General features: G+C 43.6%; 1 protein-coding gene across 11 annotated transcripts in view; it reads right to left on the reverse strand.

Annotated features, from left to right (window-relative positions):
• Positions 1 to 2,186: 2,186 nt before the first annotated feature.
• Positions 2,187 to 20,758, reverse strand: part of LOC147023941 (uncharacterized) — an 85,517-nt gene continuing 66,945 nt past the window's right edge. For 10 of the 11 annotated variants that reach the window (XR_015060453.1, XR_015060446.1, XR_015060452.1 and 7 more), the window contains 3 exons: positions 3,779 to 3,855; positions 3,314 to 3,455; positions 2,187 to 2,975 (listed from right to left, as the gene is read on the reverse strand). Coding sequence is in view for 1 of the 11 variants with exons in the window: in XM_085889988.1 (XP_085746114.1) it covers positions 2,737 to 2,975; positions 3,314 to 3,455; positions 3,779 to 3,855; positions 9,661 to 9,805; positions 10,495 to 10,641 (750 nt within the window). In the remaining 10 variants the exon portion in view is untranslated. Of the gene's footprint in view, positions 2,976 to 3,313; positions 3,456 to 3,778; positions 3,856 to 9,660; positions 9,806 to 10,494; positions 10,658 to 20,758 lie in introns of those variants that run through there. The other variant, XM_085889988.1, reaches the window with a different exon arrangement.

Consider the following 20,758-nt stretch of genomic DNA (forward strand, 5'->3'; position numbering starts at 1 on the left):
TGAGGAATGTCATGGCAGATGGTGCAATCATCAGAAAATAGATAAAGTTGATTTTCCAGTCATAAAGATCATTGATGAATATTGGGAATAGGACTGGGCTGAGAACACTGCCTTGTGGGACACCAGCCTCAATAGGGAGAGAAGATAAGAGGATTCCATTGAGAGCCACGCGTTTGATGTGAGATAAGTAAGTCGGTAAGCGATGTGTGGAGTTGTCTTTCGATGCCATAGGCAGAGAGTTTCAAGAGCAAGGTGGGTTGCCAGACTGTATTGAATATTTGAGATGTCTGGAGAGTTGGCTCTCTCAGGTCTGACATTTAGGGCCTCCAGCCATTGTTGGGCAAGTAGGAGAAGAACGCTCAGGGTGAGTGACCTGGTCTGAATCCAAATTCATGATCAGAAATGAGGCTATTGGAGAAAACTGTGATAATGGATACCACACCTTGCTGATGATTGGATGCAAGTTGATTGGTCTGTGGTTGATTGGATTAGTTTTTGTACCTTTGTATGTAAAGCAGCAATGTTGGCATATCTGCAAGCTGTGGAAGATGACCTGGGGCAAACGATCGGGTGAAAATGGTAGAGGGAGGATGTGCAAGATCAGCAGGGCAGGTTTTTAAGACACGTGAGCTGATGCCGTCCCGTTAAGTTGCATGATGACTCGGGCCTTGAAATGTCCAGTTCAGTTCCATGATTCGTCTGCTCTCTTCTATGTTCCAGCTCTTGCTTTCGCCTTCACTTTGGAAACAAAAATTAAACTGGAAGGGCAGTGGAAGAGCTTGTACCTCCGCCACACAATGCCTGATCCTGTAGCGTGTCGAACATATCGGGCTCAAGAAGATAATCTGTTGAATGAATCCAACCCATTCACTGTTTAAAGCCAAGGCCCTTTAATTACACGACATTTTAGATATATGAATATCATACAGTGCTAGACTTCGGCTGCTACACCATCTTTTTGACTCCATCTCCAAATGGTGAAGAATCGCTTTAAAAATTATCAGATCCGGAGTCGGATCTTCACCAAAATTGAATCAATTTTTCATTGTCACACCCCCCAAACTGTGCACCAAATTTCATTTGAATTCATCCACAACTTTTTTAGATATCCTGCACACAACAGGACAGACAAACAGACAAAGGTTTCCTTTTCGAAAGGACCGTTTACAAAACCCCCCCCATCCACTTTCTCAACAATCCTCTGGAAGAAGTCTTTTCTTTCAAGCTTCTAGGTCTCACTATCTGCCATGACCTTTCCTGGGAAAGTCACATTTCCAACCTCGCCTCAAAAGCCAGTCGCCGACTGGGAATCCTCCGTCGTGCTAAGTCCTTCCTCGGCCCTCTTGAGCTCCTGACCACTTACAAAGCCTGATGGAGTACTGCTCTCCCCTCTGGGCTGGTGCTCCTGCCTCCCACCTTTCTCGGCTTCACGCTGTCGAAACCAGGGCATTTAAGATAATCGGCATCTCCCGCAATGAAGCTGAGTCTTTGGGCCTCTCACTCAATCACCGCAGGTTGGTCGGTGGTCTTTCTGTCTTCTACCGACTCCTCTCCAGCCTTGCCCCCCCTGCTCTCTCTGCGATTTGTCCCCACCACATTTCCACAGGGCGCTCAAGGTCCGCCAACAACCCCCTTCTGGTAAAACTACCAAAATCACGAATCACTGCTCATCTTCACTCTTTCATTCCTCTTTTTTCCCGCCTTTGGAATAAACTTCCTCACTCTATTCTTTCCCATTCTTCCCTCCAGGCTTTCAAAACAGCTGTTCACCACCACCTCTTATCTTACCCCATCCAAATCCTCGATCTTTTCTACCCCCGATAATCCACCCAAGCCCACTTCCTTCATTTCTCCTGCTTTCCTTCCTGAAAGTCCCTGAAATGTCCATCTTCTCTTCGCCATGTTCCCCGTCCCATCCCCATCCCTCTCCCTTCCACAGTTCACCTCATGTGTCTGTTCCCCACTGTTTTGTCCCTTCCACTCCTGCCCCTCTTGTCTCATGCTTCCTTGCTGTGAGTTGTGTGTTAGCTCTCATACGAGCCTCGACCAAGGTATGCAAAAAAAAAAGGTGAAAACATAATGTGTGTTCACCTTTCGTGGCGGAGGTAACTATGGTTGGTCATGTGAATGGGGCTTCAGTGGCACTTGGAAAGGTCCTATGAGAAAAGAGGATTCTCAACAACATCAATGATGATCATTTTTATTGAGATAAACATTTCACCAAGTATAGAATTCCATTCCTGTCTCCAGTCTCAATAAATTTGTGTCACGTCTCCAGTCTCAATAAATTTGTGTCACGTCTCCAGTCTCAATAAATTTGTGTCACGTCTCCAGTCTCAATAATTTGTGTCACGTCTCCAGTCTCAATAAATTTGAGTCACGTCTCCAATCTCAATAAATTTGTGTCACGTCTCCAGTCTCAATAAATTTGTGTCACGTCTCCAATCTCAATAAATTTGTGTCACGTCTCCAGTCTCAATAAATTTGAGTCACGTCTCCAGTCTCAATAAATTTGAGTCACGTCTCCAATCTCAATAAATTTGTGTCATGTCTCTAGTCTCAATAAATTTGTGTCACGTCTCCAGTCTCAAGAAATTTGTGTCACGTCACCAGTCTCAATAAATTTGTGTCACGTCACCAGTCCCAATAAATAAATTCCCAATCCCAGTCCCTATGAATTCCCATCCCAGTCCCACTAATTCAGGATCTACACCGAGAAGGAACTCATTGGTATTTTTAGCACCTCCGTCCCTTGTTCTTCCTCTTCCGATTCCCTGTTTTTGATTGAAAAACCCTCCCAATGCCAATCACAAGGATCCTGAACAATTGTTTGAAGGAATCAAGAACAAATAAAAATTCCAACAATGTCATCACAACATGAAGCATGGTTTCCCAAGTTGCATCCACCACGTTCTCCTCTTCCTCATACTGGAGGTGATGTTTCACATCGTCATCTTCTATATATTCCTGAACATCTATGGGATGAGGGAGACACGTGTCAAAATGAAGAATATATTTAATGAACAAGATCAAATGGAGGGAAACTCATCGTAATTTGATTATTGTTTTAATTAAGTTCCTCATTGTGGTATGAAATGGTGACAGTCATTGCCCAAGTGTGAGAGTGTAAACATAATGAAGCGAACATCACCTTGTCAAAACATGAATCATGAGGAACCCAAACACAAAATAATTTATAAATAATTAATACCAATAAACTTGTGGCTCTGCTGTTCATGAATGATTGTTCACAACATCATGAAATGAAGAAGGATCAAAAGGAAACTTCACAGGAAACACAAAACATCTTTACCAGGTGCAGGGCTCTCGTCCAGATTTACATTTCCACTGCAGGAAGGCTCCGCTGCTGGACACTTCAGTGTTGTCTGCTTCGACGGAGTCCCTGTTGGAGCCTTCAATGGCATCGTGTTGGGAACCTTACTCTCCAGAAGAACCTTCAAAATAATCACGTAAAAAAGGTGAATTCAAGAGGACATCCATTTGGTCCGACTGCACTCGTCAGCCGTTCGAAAGTTCATTCTTCCTCATCCAATGAAGACTAGTTATAAGATGTGTATCCTTCATTGGAATTCCCATCTTCATCCCCCCAACTCCACTACTCCTTCCTCACTCTCCTCACTCCCATCACCCACCCCACCAACTCTCCCCCTCACACCTCCACCACCTCTCTTGCTACTTCCCTCACCCCAATCCCACTACTCCTTCCCCATTCCCTATTTCCCTCCCGAACCCTCAAATTTGTTTTGCCCAAACTTACAGCTAAGGTTGAGGCTTTGTTCTCAGAGGGCTTTACTTCCCCCAATCGCTGCAACAGATTGTTCTTCATCACCAAATCTGGTGGATTGTGGTGTGGGAAAAGAAATAAATGATGCAACAAAATGGAGTGATTTCATTTCATTCATTTTTATTGTCCAAAAGAACCAAAATGATTCACCATCAAAAACTTCGGAATTCCTGCTCCGTTTGAATGAGTGTACCAAATATAACTCAAGCATCCTGATTCTGAACTGTGTGAATATTCCTCTATTTACATAATTCAACAGTAATTTAGAAAGTTTCAAAGTTGTTTCATTTCAATGTGGACATCCTGTGCAATCATACCATCGATGATTCTGCATGAACTCGTGCAAATGGTATTTGTATCCAGTGCAAGTGTTGAAATATATATTTCATCCAAAATGAGTTCATGTATTTTATATTTATCGATTACAATATAATTCCCTGACACAAATTAATAAAATATTAATAATCATGAAAAGAGGGTTATTTACACATATTGTGGATATACATAAATTTATAAAATAATAATCATGACAAGCCAGAAGGCGGTGATGGGTCACCGAGCATGGACACGATAAGGTATAGAGCAAAATGGATGTCATATAGTGGATAGGGAATCACCTTAAGATTATGCATATCAAATCTCATCCAGTTCCATCGACTGATAACTATTCGGTATCCATTTTAATGAAAAGTACCGAAAATGCGGTTTGAAATCGGAAATCCCCAAAGTTTGAGGGGGTGCTGTGGGTGAACAAAGATGTAAATAGAAAATCCGGCTCGGTCGTTTGTGCACAATGTATTCTAGACGATTCGTGTGAATTTTCATGACCATCCGACCATAACCCTTGGAGGAGTAGCATTTGGCGCGAAGGCACCTCCAGCTCTCGCAATTGTCGATTTTTGCACGAATTGACCTTTGACCCCTGACCTAAGCGAAATCGGTCAATATGTCCTGAAACAAAGTTGTAGTACTCATTGAGTACCATGAACGTGCAAAGTTTCATTCGTATCAATACACTCACCTGGTCGCAAGGGGGCCTTCAATTTTCGCACATACCCTAAATGTAGGGGGCACTGCGGGTAAAGTATTCCATATATCACAAAAACCGGAATATATTTGATAGAGCATCACCTGAAGATCAGTCGTGCCAAATTTCATAACCCTCCATGGGATAATGGCTTTCGGAATTGATTTCGCATGAACGGTACCGATTTTGAAGGTTTTTCGGTTGTTGCAAGGAAACCAAAGCATCCCGAGCAACCATCACAATTTCCAAAGCACTTGGTCATAAGATGTACCTACCACCCGAGTTTGGTCAAAATCAGCCCATGTTCACTACCTATTATGCTGATGACAAACGGACAAACATCCAAACAAACAGACAGAATTACTGACAATAAGGGTCACCTATTTCGGCGACCCAATTACTGACAATAAGGGTCACCTATTTCGGCGGCCCAATTATCATGATAAGTGGGTTATTTACACACAATGTGGATATACACAAATTAATAAAATAATAATGATGATAAGTGGGTAATTTACACACAATGTGGATACACACAAATTAATAAAATAATAATCATGATAAGTGGGTAATTTGCACACAGTGTGGAGAAACACAAATTAATAAAATAATAATAATGATAAGTGGGTTATTTACACACAATGTGGATATACACAAATTAAAAAAATAATAACAATGATAAGAAGGTTATTTACACACAGTGTGGATATACAAAAATTAACAAAATAATAGTCATGATAAGTGGGTTATTTACACACAATGTGGATATACACAAATTAATAAAATAATAATGATGATAAGTGGGTTATTTACACACAATGTGGATATACACAAATTAATAAAATAATAATAATAATGATAAGTGGGTTATTTGCACACAATGTGGAGATACATAAATTAATAAAATAATAACCATAAGTGGGTTATTTACACACAATGTGGATATACACAAATTAATAAAATAATAATAATGATAAGTGGGTGATTTAAACACAATGTGGATATACACAAATTAATGAAATAATAATCATGATTAGTGGGTTATTTCCACACAATGTGGAGATACACAAATTAATAAAATAATTATGATGATATGTGGGTTATTTACACAGTGTGGATATACACAAATTAATAAAATAATAATAATGATAAGAAGGTTATTAACGCACAGTGTGGATATACATAAATTAATAAAATAATAATAATAAAAAGTGTGTTATTTACACATTGTGTGGATATACACAAATTAATAAAATAATAACAATGATAAGTGGGTTATTTACACACAGTGTGGATATACATAAATTAATAAAATAATAATAATGATTAGTGGGTTATTTACACACAATGTGGATATACACAAATTAATAAAATAATAATAATGATAAGAAGGTTATTAACGCACAGTGTGGATATACATAAATTAATAAAATAATAATAATAAAAAGTGTGTTATTTACACATTGTGTGGATATACACAAATTAATAAAATAATAACAATGATAAGTGGGTTATTTACACACAGTGTGGATATACATAAATTAATAAAATAATAATCATGATTAGTGGGTTATTTACACACAATGTGGATATACACAAATTAATAAAATAATAATAATGATAAGTGGTTTATTTTCACACAAAGTGGATATACATAAATTAATAAAATAATAATGATGATAAGTGGGTTATTTACACACAATGTGGATATACACAAATTAATAAAATAATAATAATGAAAAGTGGCTTATTAACACACAATGTGGATAGACACAAATTAATAAAATAATAATAATGATAAGTGGGTTATTTACACAGAGTGTGGATATTCACAAATTAATAAAATAATAATCATGACAAGTGGGTTATTTACACACAATATGGATATACATAAATTAAGAAAATAATAATCATAAGTGGGTTATTTACACACAATGTGGATATACACAAATTAATAAAATAATAATAATGATAAGTGGGTTATTTACACACAATGTGGATATACACAATTTAATAAAATAACAATAATGAAAAGTGGGTTATTTACACACAGTGTGGATATACATAAATTAATAAAATAATAATCATGATAAGAGGGTTATTTACACACAGTGTGGATATACACAAATTAATAAAATAATAATCATGATAAGAGGGTTATTTCCACACAGTGTGGATATACACAAATTGATGAAATAATAATCATGATAAGTGGGTGATTTACACACAATGTGGATATACATAAATTAATAAAATAATAATCATGATTAGAGGGTTATTTGCACACAAATTAATAAAATAATAACAATGACAAGTGGGTTATTTCCACAGTGTGGATATACACAAATTATTAAAATAATAATCATGATTAGAGGGTTATTTACACACAATGTGGATCTACACAAATTAATAAAACAAGCAGTCATAGACTGGTACTTACGAAATCGTCAACTTGACCCCTGACCTTGTCTAATAAAAGCTGTCTCGAGAGAAGGTAGCGACGCAAACCAGAAGTTTCTACGATGATTCTGTACCAAACCATCAAAAATCGTAACGTCGACTGAAGCAAAAATCTCCATTTCTCCACGCAATTATTTAATATTATTTTATCAAAGTCACAAAACCGTAATATTCGGCCATCCACCAACAATCTTTCCATAATTTGACGGCTTAGCGAGTCAGGCATGCGACGATAACCTTTATTGGGATAAAAAAAAAATAACTTTTAAACACCATCTTTAAACACCATCATGATAAGAGGGTTATTTACACACAATGTGGAGATACATAAATTAATAAAACAATACTCATGATGAGAGGGTTATTTACACATCGTGTGGATATACACTCCTGATCAAAAGGTTTAGAACACTCCCGTTTTTCCTGAAATTTAAGCAGTTCAATTCCAGTGAATAACCTGAAATGGTACAAAGCTAAGCAGTAAACTGCCAGAGATTAACAAAAAAAAGTTTCGGTTACCAAAAACTGAAAAATAATGTAAATTTCAGAGTTGCTAAAAAAATGGCTCTTTTCAAGGAACAAGTAATGGGTTAGCAACTGCAGCTGTTCTGCAGCAATGGAAGAAAATTAAGCCTTGACAGTTGATGCAAACAATTGCGACAGGTGTCCCAACTTTTGTTGATTAGTTGCAAACCCTCTGCCTGTATAAAAGCAGTGTTGCAACAGACTGTGTTGCTACACCCACTGAAGTATTATTTGGACAATATTGCACTGCAGGAAGGAGTAGATTGCTTTTATAATGGCGAGAAAAAGACAACAAAGGAAGACAGACAGACCATTATAACCCTTAAAAGTGTAGGTATTTCCTTCAAAGAAATTGCAAAGAGGCCAAGGTGTTCGTGAGTACAGTTTCCCACACCATCAAAAGGCACTTGGAAACTGGAGGAAACTGACAGGAAGAGGTCTGGCAGACCCAAAGCCACAACACAATCAGAAGACAAGTTTCTGAGAGTCAACAGCTTGTGTGATAGGTGGCTCACAGGACAGCAGCTTCAAGCACAGCTTAACACTGGTCGAAGTAAGGAAGTCTCAGTTTCAACTGTGAAGAGAAGACTTCGAGCTGCAGGTTTGAAACAGGTCGAGTGGCAGTAAGAGAGCCATTGCTAAGATGGCAAAATAAGAAAAAGAGGCTTGCCTGGGCCATGAAGCACCGCCAGTGGACTATTGGAAACTGGAAGGTCTTATGGACCGATGAATCAAAATTTGAAATCTTCGGTTCATCACGCAGTTTTTGTACGCCATCGAGTAGGCGAAAGGATGGTTCCTCAGTGTGTGACACCAACTGTCACACATGGAGGAGGAAGCGTGATGATCTGGGGCTATTATGCTGGATCCAGAGTCGGCGACTTGCACAGAGTGACTGGCACCCTGAACCAAAAGGGCTACCACAGCATTTTGCAGTGCCATGCAATCCCCTCTGGTCTTTGCCTTGTTGGTCAGGGGTCCATCCTACAGCAAGATAACGACCCAAAACATACCTCCAGGTTATGTCAGAACTACCTAAGAAAAGAACAAGAAGGTAGGCTTCAAATCATGGAATGGCCAGCACAGTCTCCACACTTAAACCCCATCGAGCTGGTTTGAGATGAACTGGACAGAAGGGTGAAAGCAAAGCAACCTTCAAGTGCAACACATTTGTGGGAACTTCTGCAACAGTGTTGGGAAGAACTTTCCAAACAATATTTGATTTCTATTGTAGAAAGACTGCAGCAGTCACTTATATGTCAAGAAAACAAAATGGGGGAAAGAAAACAACCTTGTGGTGCACATCGACCCAAAGCGCTGACACATGATCTGTTATTCTTCTCCTTCGTTTGTGGACAGCACCAGGCTGCGGGGGAGCATCATTGGCTGAGGGCACGGCTGTTCTACTGATGCCCTCTGTTGGTTAGGACAATAATTTGTAATTTGTTCAAGGTGCTGGGAATGGCTCGTCTCGTCTACAATTTGTGAAGGACACCGTGGGATCTACAACGTCCACCGATGAATGCTGGCAGAGGGGACGCCCGTTTAACATCCATCCGAAGGATGGCACACACATCGATGAATCACCCAGCCTGTGAAATTCCAGGATGACAGTTTATAGCTGGGTCGAGAACTGAACCCAGGTTGGACAGCTTGAGGCGAGTGGGAAACTCCAGTGAGGCCATACTGTCAGTCCCACCATATCACTCCGCATCACCCATTGTGTCTATCTGACAAAGGTAACTGTCCTACAAATCAAGACTGTTACAACTGATAATTTCACAAAACAAAATAATCAATTATCTACAATATCTCCTGATCAATCATCAAAACATCTACTTACTCTGCTCAGATAGATCATCCAGAGTTGATGCTTTTCCTGGAAACTCCTTTGTTGGACACATCCATTGGTTTTGTGGACGCCATGGGTGGGTCCATGTTGGTGGTTCTCTTGAACACGTTTTTAGAACTTTGTTCTCAGGACCAACCTGGAAATGACATGTTAGAAAAGGGCATTCAAGATCATGTGGTGAAAGAACCAGGGATTGTATAACGGTAGTTTCCAAACAGATGCCGATCATCACGTTGGTCTTCTTGATGGTTGTGTGCAGTGAAGAGTAGGGGAGGAGGGTTGGGGTGATTTAACCAGGACATGGAGTTCCACTCTCAGTACTGAACACAAATTAACGTTTTAATGAGGACATTTGTACCAAACCAAACACCACAACCAAACTATCCACAATGATCAAATCAACAAGCACAACAAAATCACCTCCCACAACCAAAGAATGTTCTTCCACTCTCAAGAATGAACTTTCAAACTTGTCTCCCTCCTCGAAAACCGAGTGGTGCCTTGTTAAGTCTATCTCTGGAGTACGCTCCCCTTACATCCCTTGTCTCTTCAAAAGGCACCACGGCCGACTCTGCTCTCCCCTGTTGTTCCCATCCTTGCCTGTTGTACCCCACTGCTCCTGGACTCTGTGTCTTTTGCACCTGAAAAAGGTGGAGAAAGTTCTTTCAACCTTCGACTCTGACACTGCTACAAGACTGGACGAGATGGCATTCAGTCCGACTCTTCCACAAGCTCTTCCACGAGCCTCGACTGTGCAAATAAAAATAATTTACATGCAGCACCCCAGCGAATGACCCCAAATCCCCCCCATCCCTTTTTCATTACCAAAACAGGTCGTTCAAAACTTTTCAAGATGATGATCGAAGGTTCCTCACGAGGTTGGTGTTCAGAACTGTTCATCCAAGGCATCCAAGAAAGGTTTAAAATCCCAAAAAATCCCACGGCCGCGATATACAGAACAGAGGTCCGCATGGTGGCGCTCTCAGTCCGTGAGTGATCGGGTTAACACGACGAAGATGTTCCGTTTCACACTTTATGACGTCACAATGTGCTGCACCACTTTCTTTGGCATTCTATTGTGAAACATTCTTTATTTGAAAAAAAAAATTGTGATTTTTATCATAAATATTTGAGCATTTTTGACATCAACCCCAAGAAGACATTTTAATTTTAGAGGATTTTGATATTATTTAAAATATATTCCATGTGTATTCAAACACATGATGTGCAGGTCAGAGGTCATTGTGGTCCATGGATCGAGTTTATGTCCACATCACATGAACACAAGAAGAACATTTTCTTTTTCATGTTTCCCTATCCAATGGTGTTTGGTATGAAGCCTGTGGCTGCTGGTTGCAACATTTCTGGAAACATGGCTGTGCCACTGATGCAGTGCCCCTGTTACCAGTAAGCTGGCACTGATTTTGCTAACCCCAGATAGATGACAGGCTATGTGAACCCACCCGGTGTTAGTTCAACGTCACGACAGGGGCTTGAACTCAAGACCAGAAGAACCAACCACCCCAACCGTAAAGCTGACACCAGGATTTCCCTCTCCAATAACCACAACAAACAATTTCACTCCTTCCCGAAAGCAAACATGACGTCATCAGTGTATCATCAAATCTTTATCAAAACTCTAACGGTGAAGAAGTGGAGCGGATAAACTTAACCCTCTGCACTTTCGTCCTGTTACATCCTGATCCGTTCAGCGTACTGGTCCAAGCTCTTCCACGAGCCTCGACTGTGCACACAAAAAATAATTCACACACAATAACCCAGTAAATGACTCCAAATCCCCCCATCCCTTTTTCATGACCAGAGCAAGACGTTCGAGACTTTTCAAGATGATGATCGAAGGTCCCTCATGAGGTTGGTGTTCAGAACTGTTCATCCAAGGCATCCAAGAAAGGTTTAAAATCCCAAAAAATCCCACGGCCACGATATACAGAACAGAGGTCCGCATGGTGGCGCCCGCAGTCCGTGTGTCATCGGGCCAACACGACGAAGATGTTCCGTTTCACACTTTATGACGTCACAATGTGCTGCACCATTCACGATGACATTCTTTATTTGAAAAATATTTATTTATTTTTATCATAAATATTTGAACATTTTTGACATCGACACCAATAAGATATTTTAATTTTGGAGGATTTCAATACATTTTAAAATGTAAAATGATATTTTTAAATGGTGAATTTTTAGGTGGTACGAGAGAATCTTGGAGATATGATGTGCCCAAGATGGGTCTCCATGATGGTGTCACGACCAGGAGCTTCAGAGAACAGACCTTTCCCAAAGGCTGAACAAAAAATGAATTGTGGGATTTGCAATCCGGTGTTTCTGGAAGGATAAAATGAGAATATGTGTTGTGATTGAATTAAAAGTTGTTCATGGGAGATGAACTGCAGTTGGTTGTTTTCTTGAGATTGGCAAATAAGAATGTTGCTGCACCCTGCCTGAGCTCAAACTAAGGAAGTGTCCTGCACAGTGTGGAGTCATCTACAAAGTGATATTTTCCATTTATGAAGAAAGGTCTTTGATGTTAATCAAGAACAGAATGGTCCCAGAACGCGACAGGTAGGAGTGCTGACCTCGAGAGATGGAGCAGAACGAACCCCAGAGCAACCGGATACCTGGCAAGTGTACGGGAATGTGATCAAAAAGTTCATATCCATAATTAACAATCTTTTACACTTCTGATAATTACCTCCGCCACTGAAGGTGAAGGAGGTTATGTTTTCACCCCTTTCTGTCTATTTGACATTAGTCTTTATGATGATGGGTGGCCCTGTGTCAGGTCAGGTTCGATCTGTGACCTGCTACAGGTACCATGTAAACCTGTACTAACCTGTTCCATGGTCGGGTTGTCGGCGACTAAACCGTCTCCCCCACCAGGTTTTCTGGTGAGGAGGGTGTTTGGATATGGACACCCAGCAGGATTAAAAACAAAACCTGTCAAAGGGCGGAGGAGCTCCTTGTGAGCCAACGGCCATCCATATCTAGTGCCCAACTGTGTCTGCGGACGTCCTCCTGCAGTTGGGTTACTTCTTATTAGGAGGTTGGTGGCAGGATTTGCACTCTGGCCACCGTAAAACCCTTCATTCCGCAAAACGCAAAAACGCAAAAAAATCTGAAAACCCACTCCGTGGGAGTACCTCCTGTGCAGATTCCCTTCGCAGGGCAGCTCACCGGATGACGGGATTGGGGCAAAGCCTTCGGGACCCCCAATCTTTGATAGGAGGGAAACCACGGGGTAACATCCCTGGGTCAGATTGCGGGAGAGTGTGTCGGAGTGGTGCTGAGGTGTCGTCCACCAGACGGCGGTCTCCTTGGGTTAACCTGAGGCGGTCCCTTCGGGTGGGTGCCTGGAATGTCCTATCCCTAAGAGAGGATGATCACCTGTCTCTGTTATCATCTGAGCTCAAGCGTTTGGACATCGGGATTGCAGCTCTCTCTGAGGTTCGGAAACCGGATTACGGAGAGATAATGGTGGGTGGTTACACCTACTATTGGTCTGGTCGCTCTGATGGTTACCATACCCAAGGAGTTGCTGTAGCTGTGTCAAATAAGCTGACCCCAATGATAATTGAGGTAACACCGGTCAACGAGCGTATTATGAGATTAAGGATTCGTCACTCCTTAGGTGTCATTTCCCTGGTCTCTGTTTATGCTCCGACTGAGGCGAGTGATCTCACCGTGAAGGATGCATTCTACGCCACACTCGAGTCTGTGGTTGATCAGTGCCCCAGACGAGATACACTTCTAGTCTTGGGGGATTTCAATGCATCGACTGGAACTGATAGGGACGGTTATGAGGTGTGTGTTGGTCCCCATGGGTCAGGAACTATGAACCAGAATGGCACTAAGTTCCTTGACTTTGCAAGAAGTCATGGACTTAGGGTGGCTGGTTCATGGTTTCAGCGCCCACAAGCTCATCGCTGGACTTGGTATTCCAACGCTGGCGGTGTGGCAAAGGAGATTGACCATGTCCTCATTGACGGTCGTTGGAGGATGATCCAGAACTGCAGGGTCTACCGGAGTGCTCAGTTCCTCAATACTGACCACAGGCTTGTTGTAGCAACTCTAAAGCTGCACCTTAAATCCTGGAGAATGGTACCATCCCAGCCGAGGCTGGATGTTGCCAAGCTCAGGGATGAGAGAGTAGCTGAGGAGTTTGCGAACAGGCTGAGTGGACACTTGGTGGGTCTGGGTGCTTTGGGGGGTCCTGAAGAGTTGTGGAGCGCCTTCAAGACCACCGTCCTTGATGTTGCCGGTGGATGCCTTGGAGCTCACCGCAGGGCAAAGAAGAATTTTGTCTCTCAAGGGACACTGGATACCATTGATCAGAGTCGCAGGGCCAGGCTGAATGGCAGAGCTGAGCTGTTCAGGGAGCTGAGGCGTAAAACTGCACGTGCACTGAGGGTGGACAAGGAGGCCTATGTGCGAGGAATCTGTGAGGGGGTAGAGCATCACCTGTGGACAGGTGATTCTCCTCCCGCTTACAGGGGAATTCGCGCATTACGTTCATCCAAGCCCATCCCTCGGAGCACTGCAGTTAGAGCAGAGAGTGGTCGGCTCTTGACAGAGGAGTCTGAAGTGAAGGCCCGCTGGGCCGGTTACTTTGAGCGGTTGTACCAGGCTGATCCCCCAACTGTCGAGTTGGACGTCAAGGGTGTTACAATCCCTGTTGCTGACCCTCGAATCAACTGTGGTCCACCTACGCTTGTGGAAACACGGGCTGCGGTGAACCAGTTGAAACGGGGCAAAGCTCCAGGGATCTGTGGCATCCATGCCGAACTTCTCAAGGCTGGTGGAAATGCTGCACTCGTGTCGTTGCATGCAGTTTTGTGCTCTGCCTGGAACACAGGCATCATCCCAACTGACTGGAAGAGGGGCCTTGTTGTCCCTCTCTGGAAAGGGAAGGGTGATCGCCAAGACTGCAACAACGACCGAGGGGTGACGCTGCTCTCAGTGCCGGGCAAGGTCTTTGCTCGGATAATTCTCGATAGGGTTCGCCACCATCTGCTTGAGCACCAGCGTCCAGAGCAGTCAGGCTTTACACCAAAGAGGTCAACGATTGACCGTATCCTTGCACTTCGTGTCCTCACCGAACGCAGGCGAGAGTTTCGGCAGGGGCTGCTTGCAGCCTATGTTGATCTCTGTAAAGCGTTCTATTCAGTGAATCGGGATGTCCTCTGGAGGATTCTTGGTCTTCGTGGGGTGCCACCAAAACTGATCGATCTGATGTCTGAACTCTACTCTGGTACTGAGAGTGCTGTGAAGTGTGGTGGTACCATCTCTGACTTATTTCCAGTTGTTACTGGAGTTCGTCAGGGATGTGTACTTGCCCCCACACTTTTCAGCACTTGTATGGACTGGATTCTAGGGAGGATGTCGGAGAGATCAAGTTGCGGTGCGTCATTTGGGAATGTCAAGATCTCGGACCTTGACTTTGCAGATGATGCAGTCATCTTTGCGGAGACTTTAGACATCCTCTTGGGGGCCCTCGAGGTGCTGAATGAGGAGTCGGAGCCGTTGGGATTACGGGTTTCTTGGGTCAAAACTAAGATCCAGGCTTTCGGTGACATCTTGGATGCTGCTGTCCTGTCTGTGTCTGTTTGTGGTGAGGATGTTGAGGTCGTGGGGAGATTCACTTACCTTGGCAGTGATATTCATGTCTCTGCTGGCTGCGAGTCAGAGGTCAATAGACGTCTGGGTCGGGCCTGGGGAGTCATGGATTCACTGGATCATGGGGTGTGGCGCTGCCGGTACCTGTGCGGGAGGACGAAAGTCCGAGTCTTCAGGTCCTTGGTACTTCCAATCTTGCTCTATGGGTGCGAGACTTGGACTCTGACCAAGGATCTGAGACGGAAACTTAATTCCTTTGGTACCAGGTCTCTTCGGAGAATCATTGGCTATCGCTGGTCGGATTTTGTGTCCAACGAGCGGTTGCTGAGAGAGACTCGGATGAGATTTGTTACCTGCATAGTCCGTGAGCGTCAGTTGCGGCTGTATGGACATGTGGCTCGTTTTCCTGAGTCTGATCCTGCTCACCAGATTCTCTCAGCGAGGGAGTCTCATGAGTGGAGGAGGCCAGTGGGTCGACCACGTGCCTCATGGTTGCAACAGGTTGACCATCATCTCAAGGAGATGGGGATGGGCCTGGCATCTGCCTGGGGGATGGCCAGACAGAGGCCCCTGGATTACCGGCGGAAAGTGGATGCAGCGACGTGCTGTTCTGGCACATGCTCCCATACCTGACCTGACCTGTGGCCCTTCAAGACGACATCGCCACGTTCGGTGGGTTTCCCTTCAAGATGACATCACCACGTTCGGTGGGTTTCCCTTCAAGATGACATCACCACGTTCGGTGGGTTTCCCTTCAAGATGACATCACCACGTTCGGTGGGTTTCCCTTCAAGACGACATTGCCACGTTCGGTGGATGGCTTTTCAAGATGACATCACCATGTTCGTTGAGTGGCTTTTCAAGATGATATTGTCACGTTCGATGAATGGCCCTTCAAGATGACATCACCATGTTCGTTGAGTGGCTTTTCAAGATGATATAGTCATGTTCGGTGGATGGCCCTTCAAGACGACATTGCCACGTTCGGTGGATGGCTTTTCAAGATGACATCACCATGTTCGTTGAGTGGCTTTTCAAGATGATATTGTCACGTTCGATGAATGGCCCTTCAAGATGACATCACCATGTTCGTTGAGTGGCTTTTCAAGATGATATAGTCATGTTCGGTGGATGGCCCATCAAGACGACATTGCCACGTTCGGTGGATGGCCCTTCAAGATGATATCACCATGTTCGTTGAGTGGCTTTTCAAGATGATATAGTCACGTTCGGTGGATGGCCCTTCAAGACAACATCACCACGTTCGGTGGGTTTCCCTTCAAGATGACATCACCACGTTCGGTGAGTGGCTTTTCAAGATGATATCGTCACGTTCGGTGGATCGCCCTTCAAGATGATATCACCACGTTTGGTGAGTGGCTTTTCAAGATGATATCACCACGTTTGGTGAGTGGCTTTTCAAGATGACATCACCACGTTCGGTGGATGGCCCTTCAAGACGACATTGCCACGTTCGGTGGATGGCTTTTCAAGATGACATCGTCACGTTCGGTGGATGGCCCTTCAAGACATTGCCACGTTAGGTGGGTGGCCCTTCAAGACGACATTGCCACGTTAGGTGGGTGGCCCTTCAAGATGACATCACCATGTTCGGTGAGTGGCCCTTCACGATGACATCACCATGTTCAGTGAATGACTTTTCAAGATGACATCATCACGTTCGGTGAGTGGCTCTTCAAGACGACATCATCACGTTCGGTGGATGGCCCTTCAAGATGACATCACCACATTCGGTGAGTGGCTTTTCATGATGATATCGTCACGTTTGGTGGATGGTCCTTCAAGATGATATCACCACGTTTGGTGAGTGGCTTTTCAAGGTGACATCGTCACGTTCGGTGGGTCGCCCTTCAAGATGAAGGGTCATCCACCGAACGTGGTGATATCAAGACGACATTTCCACATTCGGTGGATGACCCTTCAAGACGACATTGCCACGTTCGGTGGATGACCCTTCAAGACGACATTGCCACATTCGGTGGGTGGCCCTTCAAGACGACATTGCCACGTTTGGTGGGTTCCTTTTCAAGATGACATCACCATGTTCGGTGAGTGGCTTTTCAAGATGATGTTGTTATGGTTGTGGGGGTAGATTGAGGAATTTAATAGGAAAGTTAGTGTTGAATGTGGTTGTTTGGAGACATGGAGGAGACATCTCGATGCAATTAAACAGGGAGACTGTGAGCTTCAGTGTTCAGTGTCACCACACGAGGGGTGGTGCGGAGTCAATTCGACAGGGATTAAGAAAAAGTTCCCCCAGTATGTAATTGCCCCCCTGTAACCTATTCCTACGTTTTTGCATTTACAATTGAGCCAAACGTGCCAAGCAGGCAGAAACCCCGCCTTCCCGGGTTTCGTGCGAGCAAGCTACGCCTTGCTGGTGGGTGGCCCATTTTTTTTTCCACAGAAAAAAAAGATGACGTCATCAGTCACGAGAGTCGGCAAGCATATTGTTTAAAAAAAATAAACCTTCAAAAATCTTCTTCTCTCTCAGAAGTGGCTGAAGATTGAGGCAAAACTTTACATGCATGACCGCCTATCCAGGAAGAATAGAAGGTTCACACATATGACATCATAGGTCACATGGTTTGGCAGCCATATTTGATTAACCCAAAAAACCTACTTAAAAAAACATCGTCTCCAGAACGGCTGCACAGATCGAGGGGAAACTTCAGAAAAATGTTCCCCAAGCCAAGGTTGTACAACTTTGTTGAGCAATAATTGATAGGTCACATGGTTTGGCAGCCATATTTGGATTGAAGAGAAATATTAAATTTCGTTTTCTCTGGAACCGCTTAATCAATCAACATGAAACTTTACAATTGTGATCTCGTGGTGATGCAGAACACATGTTCTAAATTTCAACTTGATCAGACAAACGGTCTGGCAGCCATAATTATTTATTTTTTATCTGGGTTATTTTTCATGTTGTTTTTCATTATTATTATTTTTTTGAAAAAGGCTCAATTGGCTGTGCCTGGATGGGGGGTTTTTTGTTGACACTGTCGAGGCTTGAATGAGAGCAAACACACAACGTACAACAAGGGGAGCAGGAGTCAAGAGGGGTGGGAGAGGGAAGGGAAAAAAAGTGTGCAACAGAGACACGAGGAGATCTGTGGAAGGTAGAGGGATGGGGTGGGGTACACAGGCTAAACAAGATGGACACTACAGGGACTTTCAGGTCCTTACACAACAGGGAATTGCAGGAAGGAAAGCAGGGAATTTGAATGAGGTGGGTTTGGAGTGGATTAGCAGAGGTAGAAAAGAGCATGGTTTTGGATGGGGAAGATGAGAGATGGTGGTGAATAGCTGTTTTGAAGACCTGGAGGGAAGAGTGGGATTGAAGAGAGTGTGGGAGTTTGTTCCGAAGGCGGGAAAAAAGAGGAATGAAAGAGTGAAGGTGAGCAGTGATTCTTTATTTTGGTAGTTTTACCAGAAGGGGGTTGATGGCAGACTTTGAGCACCCTGCATATCCTTGGACACCATAGGAAGAGAGTTTGGTGAGCAGGGTAGGGTGCAGAACATATCGAAGGCACGCAATATGTTTGGGGAGATGGCTCTGGTTTCATGTCTAGCATTGAGGATCTCCATCCATTGTTGGGAGAGCAGAAGTAGCATATTCAGGGTAGAGTGACCTGGTCTGAAACCAAATTGATGATTAGAAATCAAGCCATTGGAGAAGAGGAAGGATTTAATGTCTGAAGCGATGATGGATTCCATAACCTTGCTGATGATTGGGAGAAGGCTGATTGGTCTGGAGTTGCAGGGATCTGTTTTTGCACCTTTTTATGCAGGGGAGTAGTGTTTGCTGATTTCCAAGCAGATGGCAGATGAGCTTGAGCAAATGAGAGGGTGAGTAGAACAGAGAGAGGGTGAGCAAGAGCAGCAGAGCAGGTTTTTAAGACATGTGGGCTGATGCCATCTGGACCGATTGCAGAATCAGAGTCGAAGTTTGAAAGCAAGCTCTTCACCTTGTCAGGAGAAAAGGACACAGAGTCCAGGATCAGCTGGGTATGACTGGGTAAGGTGGGTACAGAAAGCGACGGGTTTGGGATACAAGATTGAGAAGCAAACACAGAGTGCAGGCATTTAGTCTTTCCACATGCAGTGTCAGCTGTGCAGCCATTTGAGGTAAGGGAGGGGATGGGTGGGGGGGAATCAAACACCAGAAACAGATTTGATTGGACACCACCAGGAATTTCAGGAGGAGAGGTTTGAGAGTTCAGACTTGAGATAAGAAAGATATTGTTTTCTGGCTCTCCTGAGGAGAGATACACACTTGTTCCGAGCTTTGTGGAAGGAACTGAGATTACCCTCAGTTGGATTAGCCTTCCCTGAAGTGAAGGCAAGTTGTTTCAGGACAACTGCCTCGCCACAAGCTTCAGTGTACCATGGGTGAGAGAAAGGGTAGGACAACTGAAGACAAGATGGGATAAATCTGTGCATGAGAGAGAGAGCAAGCTTCTTTGAAAGAATTCCCAGGATGAGTTGCTGTCAGAAAAAGTAGAAATGGGAGACCAGTCGAGAAGTTTGATGGCTGCCTGAAGTCCCTGCCAGTCGGCCTGAGTGAAATGCAAGACTCGACGGCGCTGAAGTGGTTCTCCAACAACAGCCAGAGAGATGTTTCCTTTGACAAGATCAATTTTAAAAACACAATGTTTCACTTCCATTCCACTCACAAGGATTGTGACACAGACTGATAGACCTGTAGCAGACATGCAAGGTATCAATCACTCCAGTGTCTAGTTTATTGGCTGTGTGACGTCATGAGCTTTCCTTCAGCGAAGACCACGTCGACGTCCTCCAGGAGTCCACATGCAGCATCACTTGACTTCCGATCACGTCGACCATATTGCCGTCACCACAAATCAATCGATCTGTGCTTTCCAATTCCCTCTTCCACTGCGTGATAATTATCAGAACCTGTACTTTCAAGTGTTTCAAACATCAGGATTTCATTCATTCAAGGAATGCACAAATTACCAAATTCAAACTCTAATTTAAAAAAACATGAAATAAGATACATGATTCCATCTTAAGGCCTTGTCAGACCTTGATGTTTTCGCCAGCGTATGGCAAGGTCTCAAAATGTATGTAAAACGCTGGCGAACGCTGAACTATTAATGTTTTTTAAAAAAGTTTTGGGCGTATAATAACGTGTTGGACGTATGCATAACGTATTAGTAATGTACACAGAACGTTTTAATCACATATAGATAACTTATACCAACGAATGCTGAGCGTGTTGTCGGCGTTCACAACCTATGCCCAACGATAGTCTAACATGCATAGCGCGGCAGCGTATCGCCGACGATCACGTGGCGTAGGCTATTCATAGGCTGCGGCTCGACGATTCAAATCATAGACGTCGAAGTGTGAAGCCGCCGTCACACCTTGACGTTTTAGCCAGCGTATGCCGACGTATGAAAAATTT

Source organism: Eptatretus burgeri, chromosome 7, assembly GCF_056783735.1.
Source record: "Eptatretus burgeri isolate ZD-2024b chromosome 7, Ebu_testis_v1, whole genome shotgun sequence".
In the NCBI taxonomy this organism is placed as follows: Eukaryota; Metazoa; Chordata; class Myxini; order Myxiniformes; family Myxinidae; genus Eptatretus; species Eptatretus burgeri.